The sequence below is a fragment of the Monodelphis domestica genome, chromosome 7, assembly GCF_027887165.1.
Source record: "Monodelphis domestica isolate mMonDom1 chromosome 7, mMonDom1.pri, whole genome shotgun sequence".
NCBI lineage: Eukaryota > Metazoa > Chordata > Mammalia > Didelphimorphia > Didelphidae > Monodelphis > Monodelphis domestica.
This window is the reverse complement of record NC_077233.1, coordinates 1,739,611-1,764,747: the sequence shown is the minus strand read 5'-3', so window position 1 is coordinate 1,764,747 and position 25,137 is coordinate 1,739,611. Positions and strand designations below refer to the sequence as shown.

The following is a 25,137-nucleotide window of genomic DNA, read 5'->3' as shown; positions in this document are numbered from 1 at the left end:
AGAGAGGTGGTCCTTCTACACTGACAGCGTCCTAGTGAGGAGGAGGAGGGAGGGGAGGAAGGGGGAGGGGGAGGAGGGAGAGAAGGAGGGGGGGAGGAAGGGGGAGGGGGAGGAGGGAGAGGAGGAGAAGGAGGAGGAAGAAGAGGAGGAGCAGGACGAAGGGGAGGAAGAAGAGGAGAAGGAAGGGGAGGAGGAGGAGGAAGAGGAGGAGGAGGAAGAGGAAGAAGAGGAGGAAGAAGAAGAGGAAGAGGAGCAGAAGGAGGAAGAAGAGAAGGAGAAGAAGGAAAGGGAGGAGGAGGAGGAAGAGGAGGAGGAGGAGGAGGAGAGGAGGAGGACGGGAAGGAGGAGGAGGGAAGAGGAGGGGGAGGAGGAAGAAGAGGAGGAGAAGGAGGAGGAGCAGAAGGAGGAAGAAGAGGAGGAGCAGGACAAAGGGGAGGAAGAAGAGGAGAAGGAAGGGGAGGAGGAGGAGGAAGAAGAAGAGGAGGAAGGGGAGGAGGAGGAGGAGGAGGAGGAGGAAGAAGAGGAGGAGCAGGACGAAGGGGAGGAAGAAGAGGAGAAGGAAGGGGAGGAGGAGGAGGAAGAGGAGGAGGAGGAGGAGGAAGAGGAAGAAGAGGAGGAAGAAGAAGAGGAAGAGGAGCAGAAGGAGGAAGAAGAGAAGGAGAAGAAGGAAAGGGAGGAGGAGGAGGAGAGGAGGAGGACGGGAAGGAGGAGGAGGGAAGAGGAGGGGGAGGAGGAAGAAGAGGAGGAGAAGGAGGAGGAGCAGAAGGAGGAAGAAGAGGAGGAGCAGGACGAAGGGGAGGAAGAAGAGGAGAAGGAAGGGGAGGAGGAGGAGGAAGAAGAAGAGGAGGAAGGGGAGGAGGGGAAGGAGGCACCCAAGTTAGGCACGGATACCAAGGCGCATGATAGTGTGCCCAGCTTCATCCAGGAACCAAGTGGGTGCAGTGGCGATGTTCAGATTGACTAGTCTAAGAGGAACTCGAAACATAAAGGAGACGTAAAGTTTTCTAAATATTTTAGCTTAAAAACAGGACAAAGCCAGCCAAAGGCAAGTGCCTGGACGCGGCCGGGGGGTATACAAAAATAGAACTCAACTGGACTCCGGGACCCTTCAAACGAGGGGTGGGGCAGGCCGGCCAGCTCCTGCGCCCGCGAGGGGGCTCAATAGTATGTCCCCGTGGGGAGTCTTTTCAGGCAGATAAAGCTGTTGGGGTGCTTGGCCAGGAGGATCGGGTTGCCTTCCAGCCGGATCTCATCCACGCGGCTCCGAATGTAGCGCGTATCATTGGATCTGCAGAAGGTGTCGTCCGTGATGCCGGCTATGTTGTTGAACTGGAACGCAAAGGAGAGAGGTTGGGACGCGAACGTCAGCCCCGGGGGCTCACGCCAAGGGGACCCTGAGGAAACCAGGAAGGAGATGAAAAGGGGGTGCGCGCGAGGCTGCACACCTCTGCTTGGGCTGCAGGGATGAGGGTGATTCCAAGGCGCTGCGCACTCCCCGCTTGTTCTTAGTGGAACAAGACAAAAGCTACGTCATTCCTTGGTTTGGGGCCCTCAGAGGGGGAAGCGGGCCTCGGGAGCCCCCAAGGCTTCTAGGCTGCCGAAGCCATGCGGGCTGGAGTAGAAGGTCCCGGGCAGCAACAAAGGTGGGATTTGAACTTGGGTCCTTTGACTGCAGAACCTGGCTTGTCCCGCTTCCTTCCTTCCCACTCTTCCTGGGTCGGAACCAAGGCTTGCAGAGGACAAGGGAGGCCTCACTGACATTGAAAAGGATCTCAGTTAACTAAGCAGCAGCAGGCAGTCAGCCCCCGGCAGGCTCAGGCAACGCGGGGCTTCCTGGGGATTCCGGCTCAAAGAGCGGCCAACCATCGTCCTACCTGCAGGTGGAGGACTCGCAGGCTCTCGGGCAGGTGCGGCGGCACAGACTCGAGCTCGTTGTGGTCCAGATAGAGGTAGGACAGATTGGTCAGCTTCTGTAGGAGGAGAGGGGAGACCCCCGGCTGTCCTCAGGTGGCCCGGGCTCGTTTCTGTGCTAGTGCTCCCACCGGGGCCCGTTTCTGTGGTTCAGATCCGAGGCCTTTGGGCCGGCCCGCTGCCGCCCGCCTCCCCGGAGAGCTCTGCCCTTGGCGGGGCTCACCTTGAAAGTGTTGGCTTTGATGCCTTTGCTCCTGAGCTTGTTCTGCCTCGCGTTAAACAGCGTCAGCTTCGAAGGCAGCGCCGGAAGCTTGACCAGCAGGTTCTCGGCCAGGGAGAGCTCCTCGAGCAGCGAGAGCCTGGAGAAGGCCCCGTCCTCGATGTCCTCGATGACGTTCCCGGTGAAATCGAGTCTCCTCAGGTTAGCTTGCAGGAAAGGAGACAGAAGTTCTGAAACGGCACGTTTTTAGCCCATCCCCTCTGAAAAGCAGAGGGGCTCAGCAGATAGGGCCGGGCCCAGAGTGAGGTCCTGGGTTCCAATCTGGCCTCAGACACTTCCTAGCGGGGTGACCCTGAGCAAGTCACCTAGTGCCCATTGCCCAGCCCTTACTGCTCTTCTGCCTCGGAGCCAATACACTGTATTGATACCAAGACAGAAGGTGAGGGTTTCAGAGGTGTCCTTCAAGGCTTCTCTGAAACCTTCCCCTTGACGGCTTCTTATGGCACCGTCACTCAGGCACAGGAATTGGAGCCCAGTGTGTGCCTGGCATGGAAGATTGAGAAGGAGGCGGGCCCCGGCCTCCAGGAGCTCCCACAGGGATTCGCCCAGGCACTCTTCTCAGACTAGCTCAGAGCAGAGAGACTGGTCGCCCCCGCGGTCGCCCCTCTGTGGTCTCCCGCAGACGCAGTACGGACCCTCTGGGCCGTGTGCAGGAGAAGAGGAGCCCCGGTCACTTACGGATGTCTGCAAAGTCCTTGGCCGTGATCTTCTTGATCTTGTTGAAGCGGGCGTACAGGTACGAGGTCTCCTTGGGCAGAGGGGGCACGGCGTCGATGTCCGTCTCCTCGCAGTACACAGACCCACTGAGGCAGACGCACAGGAGGCACGTGGGCATTTCTACGGGACAGCAGGCCTGTGAGCCCCCCGAGCTCCCCAGGCTTCCCTATCGGCCGGAGGCCTCTCTGCCTTGGGTCTCTGGCTTCCGTCCCCCGCCTGGCCCCAGCCGGGTCCTGCCCTGGTGCCAGTTTCCCCCCAAACCCCTCTTTTCCTGGGGGATTTCTTTGTCCTCTGAAAACTTCCTCCCCCAGAGCACATGTACACACACGGACATACACACAGGGGCTCAAAGGCACACACACAGACATCCCACCCCAGACAATCTTGGCTCTCGGTAAAGGCCGTCATTGGCCCTGGCAGCGGCCGCACTCTGACTGTGTCCTGTGACCCATCGGCAGGTCTGGCCCAGGACTTGGCCCCGATCTTTGCCCCTAAGAGATGACATCTCTAAGGGCCATCTTCAGAGCTGGCCCGGCCCCCAGGCTGGACTGTCCACTTGTTCCCTTACCCCCATCGTCATTTCTGGCTGGCTGCTCCAGGCTACCTTCATCTCCTCGTGCGTCCCTCGGAATCATCAGGTCTTTTTTCTACAGGAAAAACAAGGATGATCAGGAAGTGAGTGGGATGGAGCCCCATTGTCAGGGTTCTTGGGGCCTAGTGTGGAGAGCTCTCCTGGGGGGCCATCCCAGCAGTCTCTATTGTCGGGGGACCCTGGCACTGCTATAACAATAACTGCTGCTGGAGAGCGGGAGCGCCTGCACATTCCCCCACTCCCCCACCTCCACACAGCAATCTCCGGGAGGCTGGAGGATTCAGAGGAGAGAGAGGCCTGGGGGAGAAGGAAACCCAGAGTGGGAGGAGACAAGCAGGCTTAGTTCTGATTCTTGGCTCTGGCAGATGGGCCCAACGAGTCAGATTGCGTGAACTCCTGGGACAGTGTGAGGGCCTGGCTGGCCCCAGGAGAAGCCTGGGTGGTCAGGCATGGAGGGAGAGTCTACCGCTGTCTGGAAACCACGCCTAGACCTGGGGGGCCTCAGACCCCCATTCTGATCTAGGCAGTGCCCATCCTGGGAGGGTCATGCTGGGTTTCCAGAGGGTCTCTTGGGAGGGTAGCTCAGTGCCTCCTCCAGCCCTGGGGCGGGCTGCAGCCCATTCAGACAGCCCCAGCTCTGGGCTCTTGTCCACGTTCTCCCATCAGTTTGGAAGAAAGAACTAGGTCGTTTCTCCCAAAGACAGCATCCTCCTAGTGTAGTGATGGCAGACCTATGGCACAGGTGCCTAAGATGGCATGCAGAGTGCTCTCTGTGGGCACCCTCCCCCACTCCACCATGCCTGACATTTTTTCACATCCCCACCCCTCCACCCAGCACCCAATGGAAACATTTCTGCCCCTGGGTAGGGTAAGGGGGAGGGCAGGGCCCAGCCCTTGGTCGGGGGGGGGGGGGGAGTTGGAGCCTGGCACTCCATCTCTAAAAGGTTCACCATCACTGTCCTAGTAGAACCCTGGCTGCTGCCCAGCCATTGGCCCTCCTGCCTTTTCCTTCCACTCTTCATGTCCTCGAGGCCCTCTCACTGCGCGATAAATGAATGAATAAAAAAATCATTAATTAAGCAACTGGACGCTACATCCTGTGGACACAGAGCGGCGGATAGCCCTGCCCTCGGGGGGCTCCCCCTCTAATGGGCAGGGTCCCTGCTGCGGTCAGACACTCTGGCCTTCCCTTCCCGTCGTTTCCTCTGACAAAGTCCCATCCATTCCTGATGGGAGTCATTGGATGGCCCATGGCGCTACGGACACGCTGGTCTGGAGTCACTGAGGCCGGGGGGGTGGGGGTGGGCAGTGGGGCCGTCTCCAGCCCGTGTGTCCACAGGGGTGGCTCCTGGGGATGGCGGTCAGGCTCTGCAGGGAGACAGCGGTTTGACTTGGGTGACCCAGGCTGCCTCGTGCAGCTCGCTCGGGAAAGCGGGCCAGTTCTCTAAGTAGGGCAGGTGGTCCTGCCAGGTGGAATGGAACGGCCTCTTACAGGAAGGCCCGATGCCTCTCTGGGAGCTACCTTGGCTCCTCCCTCCGGGGCCGCTCCATCCCCGGCCTCTAGGGAGTCTCGCTGCCGGGCCTCAGACTGGCCTCTTTCTCTCTGTTCTGTGCTCGCCGGCCTCTTGCGCCTCCTAGTCAGACGCCGAGGACGGGACTCCTTGCCAGGCTGTTCTCGTCTCTGATGTTAGCCCAGACATCGGTGCTTTAGGGGCAACTCCTGTTCACAGCCACTAAAGGGGGTGCCATCACCCTGCGTGCTGCTGGACAAGCGTGCTGAGACAGCTCTCAGATGGGAAAATATTCCGGCGGTCTTAGTGGACCACAAGTGCAGGGTGGACATTTATATACGTGGACACAGTGTCAGCACGAGGGAGGCTCCCTTGCCTGGCTCAGCCGTGCCTTCTTCAGGGTCAAAAAGGGGGCGGATGCCTAGAGTGCCCCACCCAAGAACACAGGAAGCATGAGGGGACGTGAGGTCTTGGGTCACGCATTGGAGAGGCCGTCCTGGGGAAGAGGCACTGGGGCTGGTCCTCCGAGGCCCAGGGACTGTTTTGGGCTGGAGAGAATGGAAGCATCCTCAGAAGGAGGGAATTGGCTCACCCATTTCTGGAGATCTTCCTGGACTTGTAGTCCAGCGGAGCCAAATTCAAATCCTGACTCATAATGCTGGCTGGATGGCTCTGAACAAGTCACTTGACTTTTCTCTGCCTCAGTTTCCTGATCTATAAAATGGGACGAGCCACAACACCTCCCTCCTAGGGTGGCTGTGAGGGCAGACTTGGCTCCTCTCTAAGCGCTTCGTCAATCGGAAGCACCAGGGAAACCTTGGTGGGTGGTATTTATTATTGCTATTTTTCTGTGAAGCTGAAGCCCACTGGTGGGGCTGTGTTGGGCCCAGAGAGGGTTAGAGGACTCAGAGGACTCTGGAAGTTGGATCCGGAGCTCCCTGAGGTCCCACTGAGTGTCCCACTTGGGAATTGTTCAATGGAGGTCAAGACAAAGTCCGTGTCCACTAGGAGGTCCTCCCTGCAATCATCCCTCAGTTCGAGAGTCCTTTCCCAAATCCAGCATCCCCAGGAAGCCTTGAAGGACGTCTTGGACAGCCTCACTGCATTGCCTGGCTTGTGCAGACGCCTTTGGGGGTGATGGGACCAGAACAGGAATTCTTGTGGGGTCAGAGGGATGGGGGACGGCGCTAGCCTCGGTTCCCCGGCTGGGCGGTTGTGGTTCCTTCTCTGGGAAGCTCCCCCGGCCCCTAACAACCCCTCTCGGCGTCTGGTCACAGTGAGAGGGATTTACAAGCCCCCTCCCCAATGGACCCCGCCCCGGCTGTGCATCCCCAGGAGGGTCTCCTCCCCTTTCCCCCGGCCTAGGTGTGCCCACATGGACAGGGAGAGCCTTGCCCAGGCGCCTCTGCCCAGGTTCTCCTTCCCCTACTATGGGAATGCAGCTGGACGTCTCCCACTTGGTCCAGAGGCTCCTGGAGATCTGCTTACTTTGGGGTCTTCCTTGTGGGCACCTATGACAGTCATTCGGGGCAAACGGGCTCAGAGTGGGTCTGGCTTAGACGAAGGGAAACACGGTACCTTCATGGGCTTCCCATCGGGCAATGGCTCTGCGTCGTCCCATATTTCCTCAGATGTCCTAGAGCCGGCTGGAGCCCGGGGGCTCTGGGTAGTGGATGGGGCCGGTTTTGCCCAGGGCACCAAGAGAAACCAGAAGAAGAGGGCCTGAAGGGTCTTCATCTCGGCCCAGCCCCAGGTGCCACGTGCCAGGTGCGAGGAACTCTGGAGGTGTCTCCCTGCCCTCTGGGTGCCTGGGGTAGAGACAGCCTGTGAGAGCCTGGAAGGGACAATCTGAGGAATCTGGGGACACAGGGCCCTTCAGGTGTGGCTCCCCAAAAAACCCAAAGCACCCCTTGACCAGAATGGGGTCCTGCTGCTGTGGCTATGAGCCACCGCTTCTGGCTGCATTTGTATCCAGGCTATCGAAAGCCGGGAAGAATGGGACACATCCCCCGTGGCAGAGTGTCCAGTTAATCCTGGGGCTAAGAATTCCTGGTATTACAAAGGCCCATTTCCCTTAAGAGAAGCAGAACTGTTCCTTGTGCTACTTTTTAAAGCCATGGATCTGTCCCGCTCTGGCCCCTTTCAGAGAACTCAGCTGCCCTGGCCTTCCTGGGGGTGGCAGGGAGCCCTCCTAAGCAGGCTCTTGCACTTGGTGCCAGCTGGCCGGAATGTCCTCCGCCCCACAGGAGGACCCGCTCTGCAGCACCTCGTCCCCAGCGTCAGGATCTGGATGTTGACCAGAGGGCCCCCCCCCCCCCCCGCGGTATTCCCTCCACAGCGACTTTTAAAGCCAACGGACTCCTGAAAGGGTCCCTCCCAGGGTTCCCACCACCTCCTGGGAGCCCTCCCCAAGCCAGAGCGAGCCTACCGTGTTCCACTGCTCCCGGGCTCGGCAGTTCTCTGTAGCAGATGCTCGCTGTGTGCCTGAGCCCACAGTGGGAGGGCGCAGGCAGCCGGGAAGCTGGGGATGCTTTTGGGGGCGGACAGCTTGAAAAGCACTTTCCATGAGGGAGCCGACGCTGCCAACATTCCTTCTGGTGGACGAAACAGCACCGGAGGAGAACATGCTCGGAACATTCTGGACCAGAGCCAGGCCGTCTAGTGCAGACTTCCCGCCCCCTTCAGGGGCCTCTCCTTGAGGAAGATGCCCGGCACGTTCAGGGCTCGGGAGCCCCCCGAGCCCAGGTGTTTGCAGCCTGTTCGGGGACCTCCCCAGAGTTCGTGGCTTCTCGGGGCTGAGTGGGATCCGTTCCAGTTTTCCCTGTTGTTTCCCTACAGTTACTTTTATGGGGAATTTCTCTGTGTGTGCACATATGGCCACGCTGGCTTTGCTTTTCTTCAGCAGCGTCTCCCTCCGTGCTTCGGGGGCCCAGAGATGCTTCCTGGGCTTTGGTTCGCCCCCGGCCACGCCGAGGGCCATCCTGTTCTGGAAACCGTTTCTCGATTTCCCTGTGCTGTGTAGATGGTGCCGTGACTGTCTGAGCCAGTCCTTAGCGGGTTAAAAATCACATCTTTCTTTTTCTTTGTCCTGAACTCTGAACGGCCATGCTAATGGCAACGCCTCTCTTGGGCGAGCCGGGGTTCCTGGAAGGAGAACCCAACGGGGAAGTGTTCCCTGGGAGTGATGGCAGAACAAGGGCTCGCCTCCTCCTCCTCGGCTTTGTCCTCCAATTGATTATTTGCACCCACGCTGAGACTTTACTTGTTGCTCCCCCCACACACTTTTCCAGAACCTTTCCATCGGGCCCCCTTCCTCGGCGTGCTGGGTCCGGCCAAGCCGGGCACCTTCCTGCCCCTTACCCGGGGCGCCCTCCTACGGGGTGGGCATTCTGCTGCTGGGAGTCTCTGGTCTGAATGGAGGAGTTTGGGTTGGCATCCCGTAGGCCTTCCCTGGTCCCTCCGCCGAGCCGCTCCACCCACAGAGCCTGGACTTCTCTTTGGGGCTTGTGCTCGGGAGGAGGAGCACCAGCAGTCACTCAGAGCCATCAACAAGCACTTACTGATCCCCTTACTGTGGGCCAGGCATTATGCCGGGGCTGTGAGTACAAGGAATAGTAATAACTCACAAGGCAGAGCCATGGCTTGGTGGATAGAGTGCTGGGTCTGGAGCTGGAAAGATCTGGGTTTAAATCTGCCCTCAGGCACTTCCTAGCGGTGTGACCCTGGACAAGTCACTTAACCCTGTCTGCCTAGCTCGTGCCCTTGTGTCTTAGACTTGTTCGCCTGACCGAAAGGAAAGGCTCAAACGCCGTTTGCCTAGCCCTCCTTTCGGGGGCCTCCTTTTCCTCCTCTTCCCCCTGCCTCTCCCTCCCAGCTCCCCTCGATTGTTGGCTCTGCCCCGTCACCTGTCTTTCCAGGCTCCTCTGGGCTCTGACCTTCCACTCTCGCGTCCCTCCTCTGCTCCAGGCTTCTCAGCAGGCGTGCTTGAGGCTCCTCTGTCCCCCACGAGGGGTCCTTTCTCCCCACACGACCGCCGTGCTTGGAAAGCCTGGGCTTTTCCCTTTGGAGCCGGCTCTCCTGGCGCTCAGTGCGCGCCGCCAGACTTTGTTTGGTGCATCTGCCTGGCCCTCCTCCGGGCCATCTTTCTGGGTGTTTGCAGTGTTTTTCTTGGGGGATGGGAGCCCTGCTTGGGTCCGGGGCATTCCTGGGACTTCTTTGGTGGCTCCTCTCGACGGGGATCAGGTATTCTTTCCGGCCTCGCTTTGCCCTCCTCTAGGGCTGTGGCATGGGGAGGTTTATAGCGATGCCTTCCCGCGTGGGGGCATGCAGAGATTTCTTCCAGGGTGCTCAGGACGTCCGGCCATGTTGACGGTCTCTAAGCGGGTTTCCCAGGACTCCTCTCTGGATAGGAGGGGCCTCGTTTTCCTGCTCTTTTGAGTTTGCTCTCCTGTTTCTGGCTGTCTCGTGAAGTCCAGGCTTGGTCCTGGTCTAGTCTAGTTTGCAGGGACTACGTCCTCGATAAAGGCTCCGTTCTTCTCTCCGGCCCCTTTGGGCCACCTGCAAAGGGAAGGGCTTTTCTGTCCTGAGACTCGCCCCCTCCTTGGACTCGAGCCCCGCCTGAGGGTTTGCGGGGAGGGCACTCATGCAAAAAGGCCAGCGTTTCCTAAGGGGGTCCTGTGTGCCAGGCGCTGTGCTAAGCGTCTGTGGTCCCCTGGGGGAGGAAGGGGCCCCCAGGCGTGAGTGGGGGAGGCCCGAAGCTCTCCTGACATCCTCGGCACCGGCACCCTGGGGAGAAAAGCAGCGCTTGTCACTGGCGTGGACAAGCCTCCTGGACAGCGTGGCAAGGAAGCACCTCACTCACGGGGTGGAGGCCCAGCAGGAGGAGCAACATCCTGTGGAGGGCACAAGGGGGCTTTCAGAGAGATCCTGGGCTGGGAGGGAGCTCCTGCAGGTGCCTGAGGCCCAGAGGCTTGAGGCAGGATGACCCACCTCAAGGCTGCTGCCATAGTGGTGGGGGATGCTGCCGGAGGACCAGCCCCAGGGGGGAGGCTGTCAGGAGGGAAGGCGAGGCCTGGACGAGAGCAGTGGTGAAGGCAGAGGCCGCCGGTGGATAGGGGGGATGAGAGACGGGGGGAGTCGAGGAGGACCTCAGGGGGCCCTCGGCAGGAACAGGGAAGCCGGGGAGAGGAGGGGAGGGGATGGGGGAGACCACGGATCCCTTTGGGCACGTCAGAGGCGGTTTGGGATGGGAGGCTGGCGCTGGAGCCGTGCCGCGGCTAGCGAGGGACATCTGGGAGTCATCCACGTGGAGAGGTGACAAGCAGGGCCCTGGGGGACAGCTATGGGCAGGAGGCTCCACTCGGAACAGAGATGCAGCGGGGGAGGGGGGAAGGAGCAGGAGCCAGCAGGGCCCCCGAGGGGCCCCGATTGCCGTGCAGGTCGCAGCCTGCAGAGGTCAGGAAGGAGGGCCGAGGAGAGGCTGAGATTGGGCAGCTCCCTGCCAGCGCAATGACGAGGTGGGAAGCGGGGCGACCTGGGACCTGCCGCTCCTTGTGGGCGGGAGAAGGGCGACGGCTTCGTTTGAGGGGCCTCTGAGACCCCCTGGGGCCCCATCTCCGCTGGCTCGAGCCCGGGGCGGCATGGAGCTCCCTCCCACCACCCCGAGCACGTGCCCGTTCTGGGCGAGGCACTTGGCGGAGCTCCAGGGGCGCAGGACAGAGAGGGGGTGCGGCCGCGTCCCCAAACCCTCCTGGCCCGACAACGCTTCGCCCTGATTAGGAAATGAAGGCGGCTCCCTCGGGAGGGAGAAAGGCCTCCTCCTGCCCCGTCTCCCGGCCCTTCTCCTCCCGCTCGGACAGTTGTGGCCCAACTTACACTGTAGAGCTCGTGGAGTGTCACAGTCAGGGATCAGGCCCGCAGCATGGCAGCAGGTCCCAGTGGAGGGCCCCGGGGTCTGGGGGAGGCGCAGAGGGCAGCAAGAGGAGGTCCTCCGGGGGTCTGGGGGAGGCGCAGAGGGCAGCAAGAGGAGGTCCTCCGGGGGTCTGGGGGAGGCGCAGAGGGCAGCAAGAGGAGGTCCTCCGGGGGTCTGGGGGAGGCGCGGAGGGCAGCAAGAGGAGGTCCTCCGGGGGTCTGGGGGAGGCGCGGAGGGCAGCAAGAGGAGGTCCTCCAGGGAATCGCTGTCGGCTCTCCCACTGGGGCCGCCGAGAAAGAGACGGGCGCCACGGAGCCCCCGAGCTGCCCCTGGAGTCTGGGTGGCACCGGCCACACCAGGTGCCACCATGACGAAGAGAGCATCAGCACACGTGGACGAGGGCCGTGAAAGGCTGTGGCAGAAGGAGGCCTTTAGCAGGGGGCTGAGGAGGGAGACGATGGCCTGGGGGGGCAGACAGCCGAGGCTCGGGGGCTGAGGAGGGAGACCATGGCCTCGCAGGGGCAGACAGCCGAGGCTCGGGGGCTGAGGAGGGAGACCATGGCCTGGGGGGGCAGACAGCCGTGGCTCGGGGGCTGAGGAGGGAGACGATGGCCTCGCGGGGGGCAGACAGCCGTGGCTCGGGGGCTGCAGGGCTGACGAGGGAGACGATGGCCTCGCGGGGGCAGACAGCCGTGGCTCGGGGGCTGAGGAGGGAGACGATGGTCTGGGGGGGCAGACAGCCGTGGCTCGGGGGCTGAGGAGGGAGACGATGGCCTGGGGGGGCAGACAGCCGTGGCTCGGGGGCTGAGGAGGGAGACGATGGCCTGGGGGGGCAGACAGCCGTGGCTCGGGGGCTGAGGAGGGAGACGATGGCCTGGGGGGGCAGACAGCCGTGGCTCGGGGGCTGAGGAGGGAGACCATGGCCTCGCGGGGGCAGACAGCCGTGGCTCGGGGGCTGAGGAGGGAGACGATGGCCTCGCGGGGGCAGACAGCCGTGGCTCGGGGGCTGAGGAGGGAGACCATGGCCTCGCGGGGGCAGACAGCCGTGGCTCGGGGGCTGAGGAGGGAGACGATGGCCTCGCGGGGGCAGACAGCCGTGGCTCGGGGGGCCGGCGTCCCTGGATCGGGAGTGGGCTCAGAAGCCTGCGGGAGGAGATGGGTTGTGAGGAGCCCTGAAGGCCAGCCAGAGTATTTCATAGCATTTGATTGTGGAGGTGATAGGGAGCCACTGACAGTTATCGGTGAGGGGGTGATACAGTCAGCCTGTGCTTCGGGAGATCAGGTGGGCAGCTGATAGAGGATGGCCTAGAGTGGGAATGTCCACACTGAAGGGAAGGAAAGAGGACAAGACGTCTCTGGGGAGCCAGTTTGTAGGCTTCCCGGGGAGGTTGAGGCAGGAGGGAAAGCAAGGAGGAGTTCAAGGGCCCCGAGAACCCCCCTTACGATAGTGAATTGGCACCCACTACCCCAGAAGGGCAGAGCGGAGAGTTCGGAGGACGAGGAGGCGGCGGCTGGCTACCTCGAGGGTGGCAGCTTGGAGAGTGGGGCAGTGTTTGGGGAAGATGGAGAGAAGAGATCTGGCCCGCGTGGGGCACGGATCGTGGTAGGCCGTGGGTCTGTCCGGGGGATACGCAGAGCAGCCAACAGGCAAGTGGGAAGGGTGCCACTTGGTGTAAGCTGTCCGGGAAGGGCCCAAGGGACCTCGGAGGCTGAACTCCAGAGCAGGAGGGAGCCCGGAAGCTTCGGGGACGGAGAGGTGCTTTAGGCTCCTCAGGAAGCCCCCGTCTTGGAGGAAGAAGGAGCGAGTGCAGCAGGTCCTACTGTGTTCAAAGGCTGCCCTGAAAGAGGGAAGGCGTGGGGGGCCCTTTCACTCAAGTGGGAGCCGTAGAGGGAAGGGGGCGGGCCAAGGGCGGGAGAGGGAGGCATGGAGGATGGCTCCCGGGTCGAGTCTGGCCCCTGGGAGAAGGGTGGTGCTCCTGAGAGCCCCGGGGAAGTGCGGGAGAGAGGCTGGCTTCAGCTTTGGGTGTGGGGCGCGAGACGCCTGGGACACAGCCTGCCCTTGGACCCTGCGCCTTTCTGCTTTGGGTTACTGCTGTGGAATGGAGGGACTCCTGGACAGTGGGGGGTGGGGGGCATCCTGCACTTGGCCTTCTGACCTCGGGCAGGTTGGGCTGGGCCCGGGCCCCCGGCACTTCTAGCTTCCTCCCGCTGCCCTGACTCGGGTGCCAGAGAATCAGATATGCAAGTCACGTCACATCTCCGGGGTTCAGTGGGGTTCGGGGACAAGCAGTGAGGCAGGGGTGCAGCCGGCCTCCTCCAGGGGGTGACTCGCTTTCGATCTTCACGGAGCGACCGTCGCTCGCTGGGGACGTGAAAGGGTCGAGTGCGGAGCCCTCTGCTTTGTCCCTTCCGAGCTCCTTGAATGCTGAGGGGGCACCTTCCCTAACCATTAAGAAACTGAGGAGGGGGCAGTGAGAGTCCCGCTGCCCCTGGGGGCGGCAGCGCGGGCTTGGGGGGGCTCCCAAAGGGTCAGACACGAACACGGAGTCGGAGCGATGCTGGCTTGTGTTTATTTGTAGTCGCGAGAGGGGAGAAGGAGGGCCGCCGCCTCAGCAGGGGCTGGTGAGCCTGGGGGAGGGAAGAGGCAGCCCCACGTCAGCCTCGTGCTGGGGCAGCTCAATAGAAGGAGGGATCCAAGTAGGGATCCTCTGCCGGGCCGGCCGGCTCCTGCCCTTCGGGGTCTCTTCCCTCTGCGTCCTCCTCTTCTTCGTCGTCAGCCCGAAAGCTGCGGAACAGCTGGGTCTTGAGGTGCACCGTCTGCCCGTCGGGCCTTCTCTGCTCACCGTAATAAATGCTGTGGATGTAGGGGAAGCACGAGAAGACGGAGGAGCCGATCGGCTCCTGGAGCCGATTTTGGTCCAGGCGGAGGTAGGTTAAGCGGTGATAATGGAGCGGATCAACGGACGGACACATCAGGGAGACGTTGATGTCTGCCAAGGCAAAACCGAGGGATTATTGGGGCTCCGTGCGGCGGCCCGCCCTGCCTCAGAAGCTCCCCTCCACAGGGCCCCCCGCCTCGCCAGCAGCCTCGGCCCCGGGAGAAGAGGTCATCCGAGAGGGCCCGACTCGGCAGCCACGCGCGAGGCTGCCTCGTCAGGGCCCCCCTCGGCCCTCTCGCCTTCCGTCTTAGGGTCAGTAGCGCGGATGGGTCCCAAGGCAGAAAGAAGAGGCGCCGCCCCCCCCCCCCCCCCCCCCCCGGCAAGCCCGACGTACGCTCCATCTCGTTGCCTTCCAGGTACAGGTGCTCCAAGCTCCTCGGGACGTAGAAGGCTCGCCGCAGGCGGTTATGGCCGGCGTGGAGCTCCACGAGGCTGGAGACGTTGAAGACGTCGTAGGGAACGTCTCTCAGCTGGTTGTGGGATATCCTCAGCGCCAGAAGGTTGGGGAATCTTTGGAAGTACTTGTCCGGGACCAGCGCCACGGAATTGTTTTCCAGAGACAGCTGCAGGAGCGAGGGAGGCAGCCAGGGAGGCAGCGAGCGCAGCCTGTTGCTGCCCAAGTTCAGCTGCCTCAGGTTGGCGCTCTGGGAAAGCGTCCCTTTGAACGAGGCGTCGTGCAGCCGGTTGTGGCCGAGGTCCAGCGTGGTCAGATTGGGCAAGGCCCGCAGGGCGTGCTCCGCCACTCGGGAGATCTCGTTGTGGCCCAGGAGGAGGCTCTCCACAGAGCCGGGGAGAGGGCCCGGGAAGTCTTCCAGGCCGTTGTGATCCAGGTGCAGCTGCCGCAGGCTGCGCAGCGCGCCGAAGGCGTCGCGCTCCATCTTGGGAGACCGGATCTTGTTGTGGCCCAGGTGGATTTCCCTCAGGCCGGTGGCGTTGGCGAAGGAGCGGCTGCTCACGGCTTCTATGTCGTTGAACTGAAGATAGACTTGTTGGATGTGCGGCGGGATCGTCGGGACGGTCTTGAGCTGGCGGTTGTCGCAGTACATGGCCGTCGGGAAGGCCAGCGGGCAGAAGCATTCGGCGGCACAGCCGAACGGACTGGGGCGGGCAGAGGCCTCGTCGTCGTCGTCGTCGTCTCGGTCTGCACGGAAGTAAAACGCGGGCGAGTGCGCGTCGCCCCCTTCGTCGTCGTATTCCTCGTCCACTTGGTACGGGTCGTGCTGACCAGAGACGGCGGCCGCCAAGAAGAAGAAAGCGACGGAGAGCTGACGGAGGAGGCTCATGTTCTCGCCCTGATGAAGCCAAAAGAGAAGGAAGTCAAAGGGGAGAAGCGCAGCCGACCCTAAAGCGACCGTCACGCATACACGAAGAGCATCGTTTTGCCCACAGAAACAGACCGTGTGGGAAGAGAGGGCCACAACGCAGGGCTTCCTGCTTTGCCCACAGAAGGCACCAGAACTCTCAGGACAAAATGGCTTCTCCTCCGGTCCACGCTCGGGTTTGATGCGAGCCAAAATGGGGACCACCAAACTTGGGCCACCGAGTGACTTAGAAAACCCCCATTGCCGTAGCACTTGTGGGTTATTTCCTTCACTGTTTCCAGTTACATGTTTGAATCAATACAACATGTTGGTTCCAAGGCAGAAGAGCAGTAGGGGCCAGGCAATTGGGGTGAAAGGACTTGCCCAGGGTCACCCCACCCAACAGCTGTGTGTTTGACCCAAGATCCAGCCTTGGGCCTTGCTGAATCACAGCAGCAGCTTAAGCTTTCCTGGAGATGCTGCCCCGGGCCCCAGGGCTTGAGTCTGTTTCTACTTAATGAGCCCTCAGAGATGTCCAGCCCCCAAGCAAGGCACAGAGCCTCCAGGCCTTTTCCTTCCTTCCTGCATTCCTGCCCCCTCCCCTTGCCTTTCCACTTTTCTGGCTTTGCCACTGTGGCTGACCGCCCGATTCTGGCCTTCCTGCTCCTGTCGACTCTGCGCTCAGGACCACGAGACACCGTTGGTTTTTCTAGCATTTATTCATGAGGGAATCTGCAGATCCAGAAGTGGGAGCCCCGGGTGACCCTTAATGACGCGAGGGGCTCCGGGTTCTCTCCCTCCTCACCGTCACCGCCCACAAACTGTGGCTGCGGCAGTAGCGGTGCTCACTCTGCTCTGGCTCTTTGTTCTGGGGGAGCCCGAGCCACTCTGAGGGGAGCGCCTGCCTTGGGACTCCCACCATCGGTTCTGAGCATTTCTTCACAGCTGCCACCCCCCAGCCGTGGGTGTCCCCGAGGGTCCGGCCTGGGCTCTCCTGCCTTCTGTCTGCCAGATCGGACCTGGTTCGGGGGTCACCTGGATACGGCCCCAGATCCATCCATTCTGTTCTCACCTCTCACGTCACCCGCGGCCTGTTGGACCTTCTGAACAGGCCTTCCCGGCGCCATCTTGAATCGCACGGTCCGGGCATCTTCTGAAACTCGACGTAGCCCGCACAGAATGCTTCATGTTTTCTCCCCAAACCCTCCCCTCTTCCAGTCTCTCCTCCTACTGTCCAGGGCCCCACCCCCCCTCCCGTCCACTCAGGCTTGCGAGCCCACTGCCCCCCTTGACTCCCCACCCGCGTGTCCAGTCGGTGGCCAAGCCTCGTCGTTTCTACCTTCACAAGATGCCTCGTGCACGCCTTTCCCCAGGACGGAATTCTTGCGGCGGCCTTCTGGTGGGTCTTTGTGCCCCCCCCCCCCCCCGTGCCTGGGTCTGTGGGGCCTGTCCATGCCACCGTGCCCTGTCCCGCCCCCACAGCTCCTTGTCCTCTGCCCGTCTGCCCTTGCTGCTCTTGGCTTCTCTTCGCCCTCTCTCCGGCCCTGGCTTGCCCTCACTTCAGCAGCTACCCAGGCAGATGGTGGTGCCCCGAACAGCAGGACGGACGGTTTGGGAGAGACAGAACGAAGTCCGTTTGTGACGCAGAGTTTGGGGACCCTCTTAAGACTCAGCCGCTCGTTGGCTGGCCTCACAGCCAAGGCCTTCCTACACACTCAGCGTTGGAAAGGGGCCTCTCCAGGCCGAGCCCAGAAGGCATCTCCGAGCAGGGATGGCCCACCACGACGCAGGGGACCAGAGACCAGGTGGGAGAGCTGGGCCCAGAGGCTGCTCCCACGGGCTGCCGGCCTTCCCCCTTGCAAGGGGCGCTCTAGAAACACTTGAAATGAGCCCTGCAGGTGCGTTGCGTAGGACCCCCAAGAACAACGCCCCCCAGTTCTCCTCTGCGTGGGAGTGAAGCTAGTCCTGCCTCTCTGAGCTGTTGGGGTCCCTGCTGGCCTCTTGCCCCACCTCCCAGCCTCCGCGGTTCACGGATTGTGGAAACAGAAGGTTGTTTGGGGAAGTGCTTGGGGGTGGGTTGGCAGCGGGCCGCTGGGTTGTCTGGCACAGCGACTGGCAGCGCCCGCCGCATGCACGGTTTCTCTGTCAGAGTTCCCTTTAAGCAGTGGGGCCCGTATGAAACCCTCGATGATCCCCCTGGAGCCTGCCCTTCCCCCAAGATGGTGAACGCTGCTGGAGCCTTGGGCCGTCATGGCAGCCAGAGGGGCCTCCGGGACGAAGGAGGCAGCGCTCCCAGGAGTCCCGTTCTAGGGTGCTGAACGGGCCATAGACTCCACCCTTTGGGAAATCCACCCCGATTTAGTCAATCGTCGATTCCAAATGAGAGTTCGGGGAGAAGCCAAGCCTGGGGAGAGATCTGGCGCCATCGAGTCAGCTGATGGTGAAAGCAGCTCCCCAAAGCAGCGGGCAAAGGGGGGGGGATGGAGGGGGAAGAAGGCAGAGAAGACGTTGACTGTGAGCCTGCAGGGGACGTGGCAATGCGGAAATCCGAGGAGCCAAGAGATTGGGGGAGGGGGGTCGCCACACATCGCCTGTCCAAGGAGAGTCCCTCGAGCCTGCCTGTGCCGAGGCTCGATTTTGTGATGACGGGAGACTTCGGTTATCCAGACGTCTGCAGGAGGGAGAACCTCTTCTGGACCAGATGCTCCGTCTCTTTTGCCTGGATTTAGGAAAAGCAGCTTTCAAAAGAAAAATGGGATGCCATCCACTAAAACGTCACCAGGGAGTCCGCCAGGAGGGATGGGGGATGCTCCGGAGTGAACTCCAGAGACACAAAGGGAGATGACTGCATGGAGGAGGGATGGGTGGCTTTAAGAGACCTCTGGGGATGCTCCAGGAAATCACCGACCAACGGGGGTTTTCAGAAGCACACAAAACGCAGCATCAAGGCCAGGTCACAGAGTGAGTACGAGGCTCCCGTAAAGCGGCGTCTAGGGGGCTTTTCAGAGCTTTTGGGAAGAAAAAGAGGGATCAGATACGCTAAAAGGATTTGTTTGCTGTGGATGGGACCGCCACGGCCGACCCACTCAGCTCTGAGATTCGCTTCTGTTTCCTCTGTCAACAAGAGCCCCTGCATTGGAAATGCCTGAAGAGGAGGGATGGACACGAGTGCCTCGAGAGGGGGCATTTGGCTGCCCGTGTGGAATGATGAGGGCCTGGGGCTTGATAGGAAATACAAGCATGGAGCCCCTTCTGTGTGCCAGCAGCCCCATATGGTCAGGGGTGAGCTTGGAGGCTCAATCATTTGGAACAGACCCTGGAAGTAAGGCAGTCGTGAGCTCTCCAACAGCAGCCTGGGAGGAGCCATGGTCCACATTCACAGCATCAATAATTGTGGCTCCCAGGGGTGGACTGTGTTGTGGCAGAGGTCTTGGTGATGCTTTCGATGGCCTAGCCTTCCCGATGCCGCTCCTGGCTGTTGGGTGAAGCAGGTCTGCTCCGGCTGTCTCCGTGAGGTCGTGTCACGGCTCACAGCATCCTTGATGAGCTGCAGCCACTTCTAGACTCTTGATCTCCCCTTCCGGAGAATGAGGCCCCGAGCTCAGGCTCCAGGATAAAATTGGGGTCGTTCCTTCATTTGTCTTGACTTCTTTTAAGCGGGGATTCCCTCCAGATGTGTGAGTGGCAGTCCGTCCCTGCTGGGCCATCCTCAGGGATGCTCATCTCCCCTGAACCAGAGGTCCATGTTTTTACCTCCTTTTCCTCTGCTGATGTCAGGCCACGAGTCCTGTAGCCTTGGGGGTACCTTGGTCAGTGGTACTGAAAGAGCCATATGGGTTGGAAAGGTCATCCCGGGCAGCAAGGGGGCTCCGTGGATAGAAAGCCAGGCCTGGAGAGGAAAGTCCTGGGTTCAAATGTGGCCTCAGACACATCCTAGCTGTGTGACCCTGGACACGTCCCTTCACAGAAGGTGAGCATTTAAAAAAAGGTAGAGGCAGCATCTCCTCTTCCAGGTAGCAGCTCTTTATCCCGCCCCATCCCCGGTCATCGATGGCTGGCCCACACCAGTCACGAGACACCTCTTGTCTGTGGAAGTGGAGCCCCCTTCACCGAGCACCTTGCGGACCTCTCGAAGGGAAAATCTTAGTGGCGTTTGCTCTCCGCGCACTGCCCCGGCCTTGCTTGGCTCTCTTGCTTCTTTGCTCTCTCCCACGGCCCCCTTGGCACAGAAGATACTGAGGGTCCAAAGCTGAGCTGGTTGACTGTGGAGGACTCTATCGAGTCCTCCCTGCCTCCGTGGCCCGTGCCAGCAGCCTTTCTCCCCGTGGCTCCCCTGACCGTGGCCACTGCTGGATGACCAAATGAGGAGTCTTGTTGCTTTCTGCGCAATGTCTGCGGGCCTCTGCACGCACTGTGATGTGGAAGCCCACAAAGAGACGGTGGGCTTGGGCTCCCTTCAGAGGGGACGTCGGGGTGACGGTCCTGGGCTCGGCCCTCGGGGGGCGCCGTGGTGTGAGGACGGCTCGGATGGGTGGAGGGCAGCCAGGACGGCCTAGAGCCTCGAGTTGTGGGCGGAGGGGACGGGACCGCTTAGTGTGAGCGGCCCCTGCAGGTAAAGAAGGGACGCACTAGACCGGCTCCCTTGGCGCTCCGAGCCGGGAGCCGCTGGTGACGGCTGGAGCGGAAGATACCCTGACGTAGGCCTTGCTGACCGTGGCAGCCCTCCCAGTGTGGAGCCGTCGGGAAGAAGGGGGCGACGGTGGCTCCAGCCAGGCGGGCCGGGCTCCTTCGCTCTCACTCGGAGATACCGCCGGCCCCCAGCGGCCGCCTCTCTCGGTTGTGTGCCTGCCGACAGCGCCGGGACCGGAGCGGCACCATCTCGCCTTCTGAATCCCAGCGGCCCAGCTGGGGTTTGTCCGCGGCTGCGGGCCCCGCAGAAGCGGCGGGGCTGGGCGGCCTGGGCAGCCAGCGTCCGAGTTCTCCTTGTTCCCTGGCTGGAGAAGGCCAGAGAATTCACCGCCGCCACGGGCGTCTCCCTTCGGGCTGGGTTCAGGAAGCAGGCTCGCAGTGGCAGGACCTTCCGGGCTTTGGGCGCTTTTCCTCATGGAGCCTTCGCGGAGCCCCTCCGGGCCACGCGCTCAGACAGCCCTTCTCGGCAGCCGTCAAGGCCGAGATCCGCACGTGGCTGGGATGGAAGAAGCCCCCGCGTTGGGCCTCGGGTCTCCTCTCCACTCTTTCGGGCCGCGTCCGAGCTCGGCTTGACTGCCGGACTTGCAGAAGCCCTGCGGCCCCGGAAGCTATGACTGACTGACTTTCTGTCTGAGGCTCGTGGCCACGCGGGGCCTCTCGACTCCCAAGGCCGGTGCCGGCCTCCGGGGGCCCGTGCCCCCTCCCCCCTCAGCACAGGCCCACTCCTGCCCCCCAAGCCGAACGTCCTGCTGGGCTCTAGGACGGGGCCGGGAGCCCCCCGTCTGCGGCGGCCCCTTCCCTGGACAGTTGGCTGCTATGTTCCCCTTCATCGGGGTCTGCCTCTGGGCCATCTCTTGCATTGGGGCGAGCTGCAGCCTCCCATTCCGCTTCCTCTTTCTCTCCATCTCTGTGCGGTGTAGATGGGGCCCCTCAAGCCCGGAGCACCCCCGTGGCCTCCTGCCAGCCCCCAGCTCTCGCCCGCCGTGGGGCCGGCACCACTTCAGCCCAGCCCCCGACTCCGGGCTTTGTCACGGACGTTTCAGGAGCCCCAGGGGTGCCTCTCCCTCCCGCGCCCCCGCTGGGGCCCCCCCAGCTCGGGGGGGGGGGGGGGGTCTCTCAGCGTTCCAGCACAGAGCCGGCCGTTGTGAGTTCAGAAACAAGCTCTCCCCTTCGCCAGCCTCTCCTGCCCTTTGTGGGGATCTCAGACATGAGTCACAAGTTCCAGCGTCCCCTCTGCCTGCTGCTCAGGACTCCTGCTCTCATTTCGCTGGAGCTCCCGGGAAGAATCCCCTTAGGGTGAAGGGCCGTGAGGGGGAGAAGCCGAGCCCGCGGACGGCCTCCCCCGGGCACAAAGGAAGCGCTAGAAAAGGCCTCTCGGGAGGGGGCTGCAGAGACCTGGCCCTACTTCTAGGGAAAGGCCTCGCTCAGGAACCCCTTGGGGCCCCAGCGGGGGGGGGATTCCCAGAGCCCCGGCCTCCCCACAGCTGCCCTCTCCCCCTCGACTGATTTTAGGGAAAGGGGGCGGATGGCAGGAGACCCCCTGCCCGAATAAGCTTCCGGGGGCAGTTCCGGTCTCCCCTCCAGCTAGAGTGAGGCGAAAGGCCCCTCGATAGCGGAGGTCCTGCCCAAGCCCGGGCTTCCCGCGCCTGACGCTCTGCCAGTTGGTCCCGCCCTACCTGATCGGCCGCCCCGACCCCAAGTTCCTGCAGTCCGTCTCGGCGTCTCCTCCGAATGCCCAGAGCTCGTCCCCAGACAGGGATGGCCTTGGAATGCGGCGCAAGTGGAGCCAAAGTATCATTTGCTGTAGCGGCGTTTGGGCTGCCTGAAATTAGAGGGTTCTTTGTGAGGGCAGAGCGCCGGGGCCAGCCCTGGCAGGGCCTGCGGTCTCGGGCTGCTGCTCTGAGGGGCGGCCTGGATTTCCTCCCATCTGAGCGGCCACCAGGAAGAGATGGCGGCGGGAGACCCGGAAAGCCCGAGAGGGCGAGAGCGTGGGCGGCAGCAGGGAATGAGCTCGGCTTCCAGAACGTGGCGGGACCTCGGCCAGCATCTGGATACGCACGCCCGGTGTTTACAAATGAATAAACTGAGGCCCGAGAACTGATGTCACAGCCATGAGCCCAAGTCTCCCAGCTTCTGTGATGACCGGGAAGCAAGTCTACACTTCAAGCTGTCCGTCCTCCTCCTCCCCCCAAAATACCAAAACTCACCCAAAGCCACCCTTCAGCCTAGCATCCCTCCCGGAGAGGGGAGGTCCTGGGTTCCTGCCTGGCCTCAGACACCTCCTAGCTGTGTGACCTTGGACAAGTCACTTCATCCCCAGTGCCGAGCCCTTACCACCCTTCTGCCTTGGAATGAGTGCCCAGTGCCCAGAGATGGAAGGGAAACCTTCGCTCTTGGGCGCTGGACAAGGGGGCCCTGTCCCTGCCAGGTCCCCCGTTTTCTTGGCAGGGTAGAAAGTTTGCCCATCTTGCTCCCCTCCCGGGGCTAACAAGCAACGGCGAACACCCTGGTGGCTACTTGAGAGCTGCTGGATTCGCACCCCTCCCCACAGCGAGTCGGGTGCGGTGCCTCTTGGCCAGCCTCGGGACCTTCTCGCTCGCTTGTGCACTGAGGGCGAGGGGCTCCCGCACTGGGCTCCCCTCCTCTCCCAAGTCCTTAAGAAAGGAAAGGAGACCAGGAGCCCCTGCTGAACCGAGGCCTGGTTCTGGGGTCTGGGATTCTGTTGGACATATAAGGTAAAGGTCGGGCCTGGCCTCTTACTCAGGACTTAGGAATGTGAAACGTGGCTCGTGGCCCTCCCTCAGGGTCTCGCTTCTTCCATCCACATCCTTCCCAGCTGTTTCTGATTAGCCGCCTCGTTCTTAACCCTCAGGCTGCCGGAGTGTCCTCCTTAAGTGCCCCTCCCTCCACCAGGGGAGGCCCCCCGCTGCTGGGCGATGCCGAGCCTTGAGCTTTGGGCCTGAGAGACTTGTGGCCCGAAGCACGGCTCTGGAACTCTCCGGGCCTGCATTCAGCCTTTCTTCAGAATTGCTGCAAACGGGAAGAGCAGAAGGTTGTGGCTCGGAGTGCCCAGAACCAGCACCCAGAAGATGAAGGCTAAAAAGGGAGCCCCAGAACGGGGAGGGGAGCGGCTGTGCCGCCACACGTTTCCGTCTTAGCACTTGCTCATCAGAACGTGGAGGCCGAGTTCCAGACAGACAGCTTAGGAAGGGCTTTGAACCCCAAGTGGCAGGTTTGGGGGTTGATCCTGGAGGGAAGAGGGAGCCCCTGGAATTTACCGAATTGGGCAGGGAGCTGGAGGGAGTGTCACGGTCAGTCTACACTACAGGAAGCTCTTTGGTGGCTAAGCAGAGGATGGGTCAGAACACAAAGAGGCCTCCCAGCATCTGTGGCCGAAACCCAGGCAGGAGGTGCTGAGGGTCTGTCCCAGGGAGGGGCAGGCTCTGAGGAGAGAGGAGAGGAAGGTGAAGTGGACAGGCCATGGCACCTGGCTAGGAAGGGTGACTCCTAGGGTGGGGGCAGGGGTCGTGGCACCCCCGACAGTGATAGAGGTGACAGGGTGGGAACATTTATGAGGGGAGACAGCGGGTTCCATTTTGGTCAGGTCAAATTCCAAATGCCAACCAGACATCTGGTTGGAGATGTCTGAGAGGCAGTTGGAGCTGCAAGTGTGGAGATTTCGAGAGAGGTCAGGGCTGGATAATCGTTTTGAGAATCAGCAACATGCAGATGAAAATTGAAACTATGGCAGCTGATGAGGTCACTGAAGGAAAGAGAGTAGAGGGAAAAGAGAAGAGGGTCCGGGACAGAGGCCCAGAGCCTGAGGAAGTGCACGGTAGGGGGGAACAAGAGGACCCAGAGGGGGATTGGCTGGGTCAGGGACTGCAGAGAGCTCAAGAAGGACCAAGATGCCTACAGTTGTGCGTGGGGCAGACTTAGATGGCTTTTCCTGGACTCTGGGTCTTTGTCGGAATGGTAGTTTGTTTTTTTTTTTCATTGGGGGGGGGGGGGACAACTGAATTCCTGAGAGGATTGTCCCCAAAAAGCAAAAAAGAAAGAAAAGAGGAAGTTGGAGGCCCAAGAAGAGGACAAAGGGGAGGGGAGAGGCTGGCCAGCCCAGGGGAAAAGCTTCGAAAGGACCTCGGCTTTCTTGGGCCCTGAAAACAAACCAACAAGCCAGGTATCCAAGCCTCCAGTTTTCACACACAAGCCTTTTTCATTTCCATTCTTGGTAGCCAAGGGCTGGGCGGGGGAAGGTAGTCCCAAAAAAACCTTTCTAAAGAAAGCCGGCCTCCTCCCATATACCTACCCCAGCGTATTCCTAACCCCCTCTTCCGAGCTCCTGGTGGGCCTTGTTTTCCTCTCGCTTGGGCTTTTCTTTTGTTTCCAATGCTATTTCAACATTCATTTCACTTCGGAACGGCTGCTCAGGAAAAGCGAATCTCTAGCCAGATCCCTTCAGGGATCTCAGGTTGGTGAAACGGGGATTCCCATGGCTTTGCTGTGGTTAGTGTGAGGAGCTAAGCAGCAGGCCCAAGAACTTGCAGCCCATGGGGTGGCCTTTGGCGATCAGAGGCCCAGTGCTCTCCTTCATCAGCCTGGAATAGCGCCAGCCCGTGATGACGACGGGGATGCCGGCCGTTGGCCAGGCATCCAGAGCTACCTTTGTTTGTAGTGGGGAAGCCAGACTTGAGGCCATCTGTGCAGGCTGAATGCTTCGCATCATCATCAGTCAGGCAGTGGTTATTGGTCACTAGGCAAGGCAGAAGGAGCCATTGACTAGTTGCGAGTGCTGGGTTTCCCCTCTGAGAACTACAGTCCAAGTGCGCCTTCTGGGGAGGATTTCTTTTTTTAAGTGTTTTTCCATGGTTACATGATTCATGTTCTTTCCTTCCCCTTTCCCATCCCCCCTCCCAAAGCTGATAGGCAATTCCACTGGGTTATACATGTGTTATCACTTGATACTTCTTTCCATATTATTCATTTTTGTAATCAAATAATCTCTTAAAGCCTAAACCCCAAAGCCTGTATCCATATACATCATATTTTTCTTCTAGGTTTCCACTCCCACAGTTCTTTCTCTGGATGTAGATACATTCTTTCTCCTAAGTTTCTCCAGATTGTCTGGGTCTTTGCATTGCTGCTAGTAGCGAAGTCAGTTACATTCTATTGTGCTACTATGTATCAGTCTCTGTGTAAATGTTCTCCTGGTTCTGCTCTTTTCACTCTGCATCAGTTCCTGGAGGTCGTCCCAGTTCACATGGAATCCCTCCAGGTCATTATTCC

General features: G+C 61.1%; 2 protein-coding genes across 2 annotated transcripts; both read right to left on the bottom strand.

The window, feature by feature from the left end:
- Positions 1–995: 995 nt before the first annotated feature.
- OGN (osteoglycin) lies at positions 996–7,680 on the bottom strand. The gene is made up of 7 exons (XM_056804024.1): positions 7,440–7,680; positions 6,590–6,819; positions 3,477–3,555; positions 2,870–3,028; positions 2,135–2,337; positions 1,875–1,970; positions 996–1,329 (listed from the first exon to the last, which is right to left on the bottom strand). Exons 2-7 carry the CDS (start codon positions 6,746–6,748, stop codon positions 1,159–1,161), a joined length of 867 nt encoding a protein of 288 aa, XP_056660002.1. The 5' UTR covers positions 6,749–6,819; positions 7,440–7,680; the 3' UTR covers positions 996–1,158.
- A 5,789-nt stretch (positions 7,681–13,469) lies between these two features.
- On the bottom strand, positions 13,470–22,013 carry OMD (osteomodulin). The gene is made up of 3 exons (XM_056804022.1): positions 21,528–22,013; positions 14,196–15,153; positions 13,470–13,912 (listed from the first exon to the last, which is right to left on the bottom strand). Exons 2-3 carry the CDS (start codon positions 15,142–15,144, stop codon positions 13,599–13,601), a joined length of 1,263 nt encoding a protein of 420 aa, XP_056660000.1. The 5' UTR covers positions 15,145–15,153; positions 21,528–22,013; the 3' UTR covers positions 13,470–13,598.
- Positions 22,014–25,137: the final 3,124 nt, after the last annotated feature.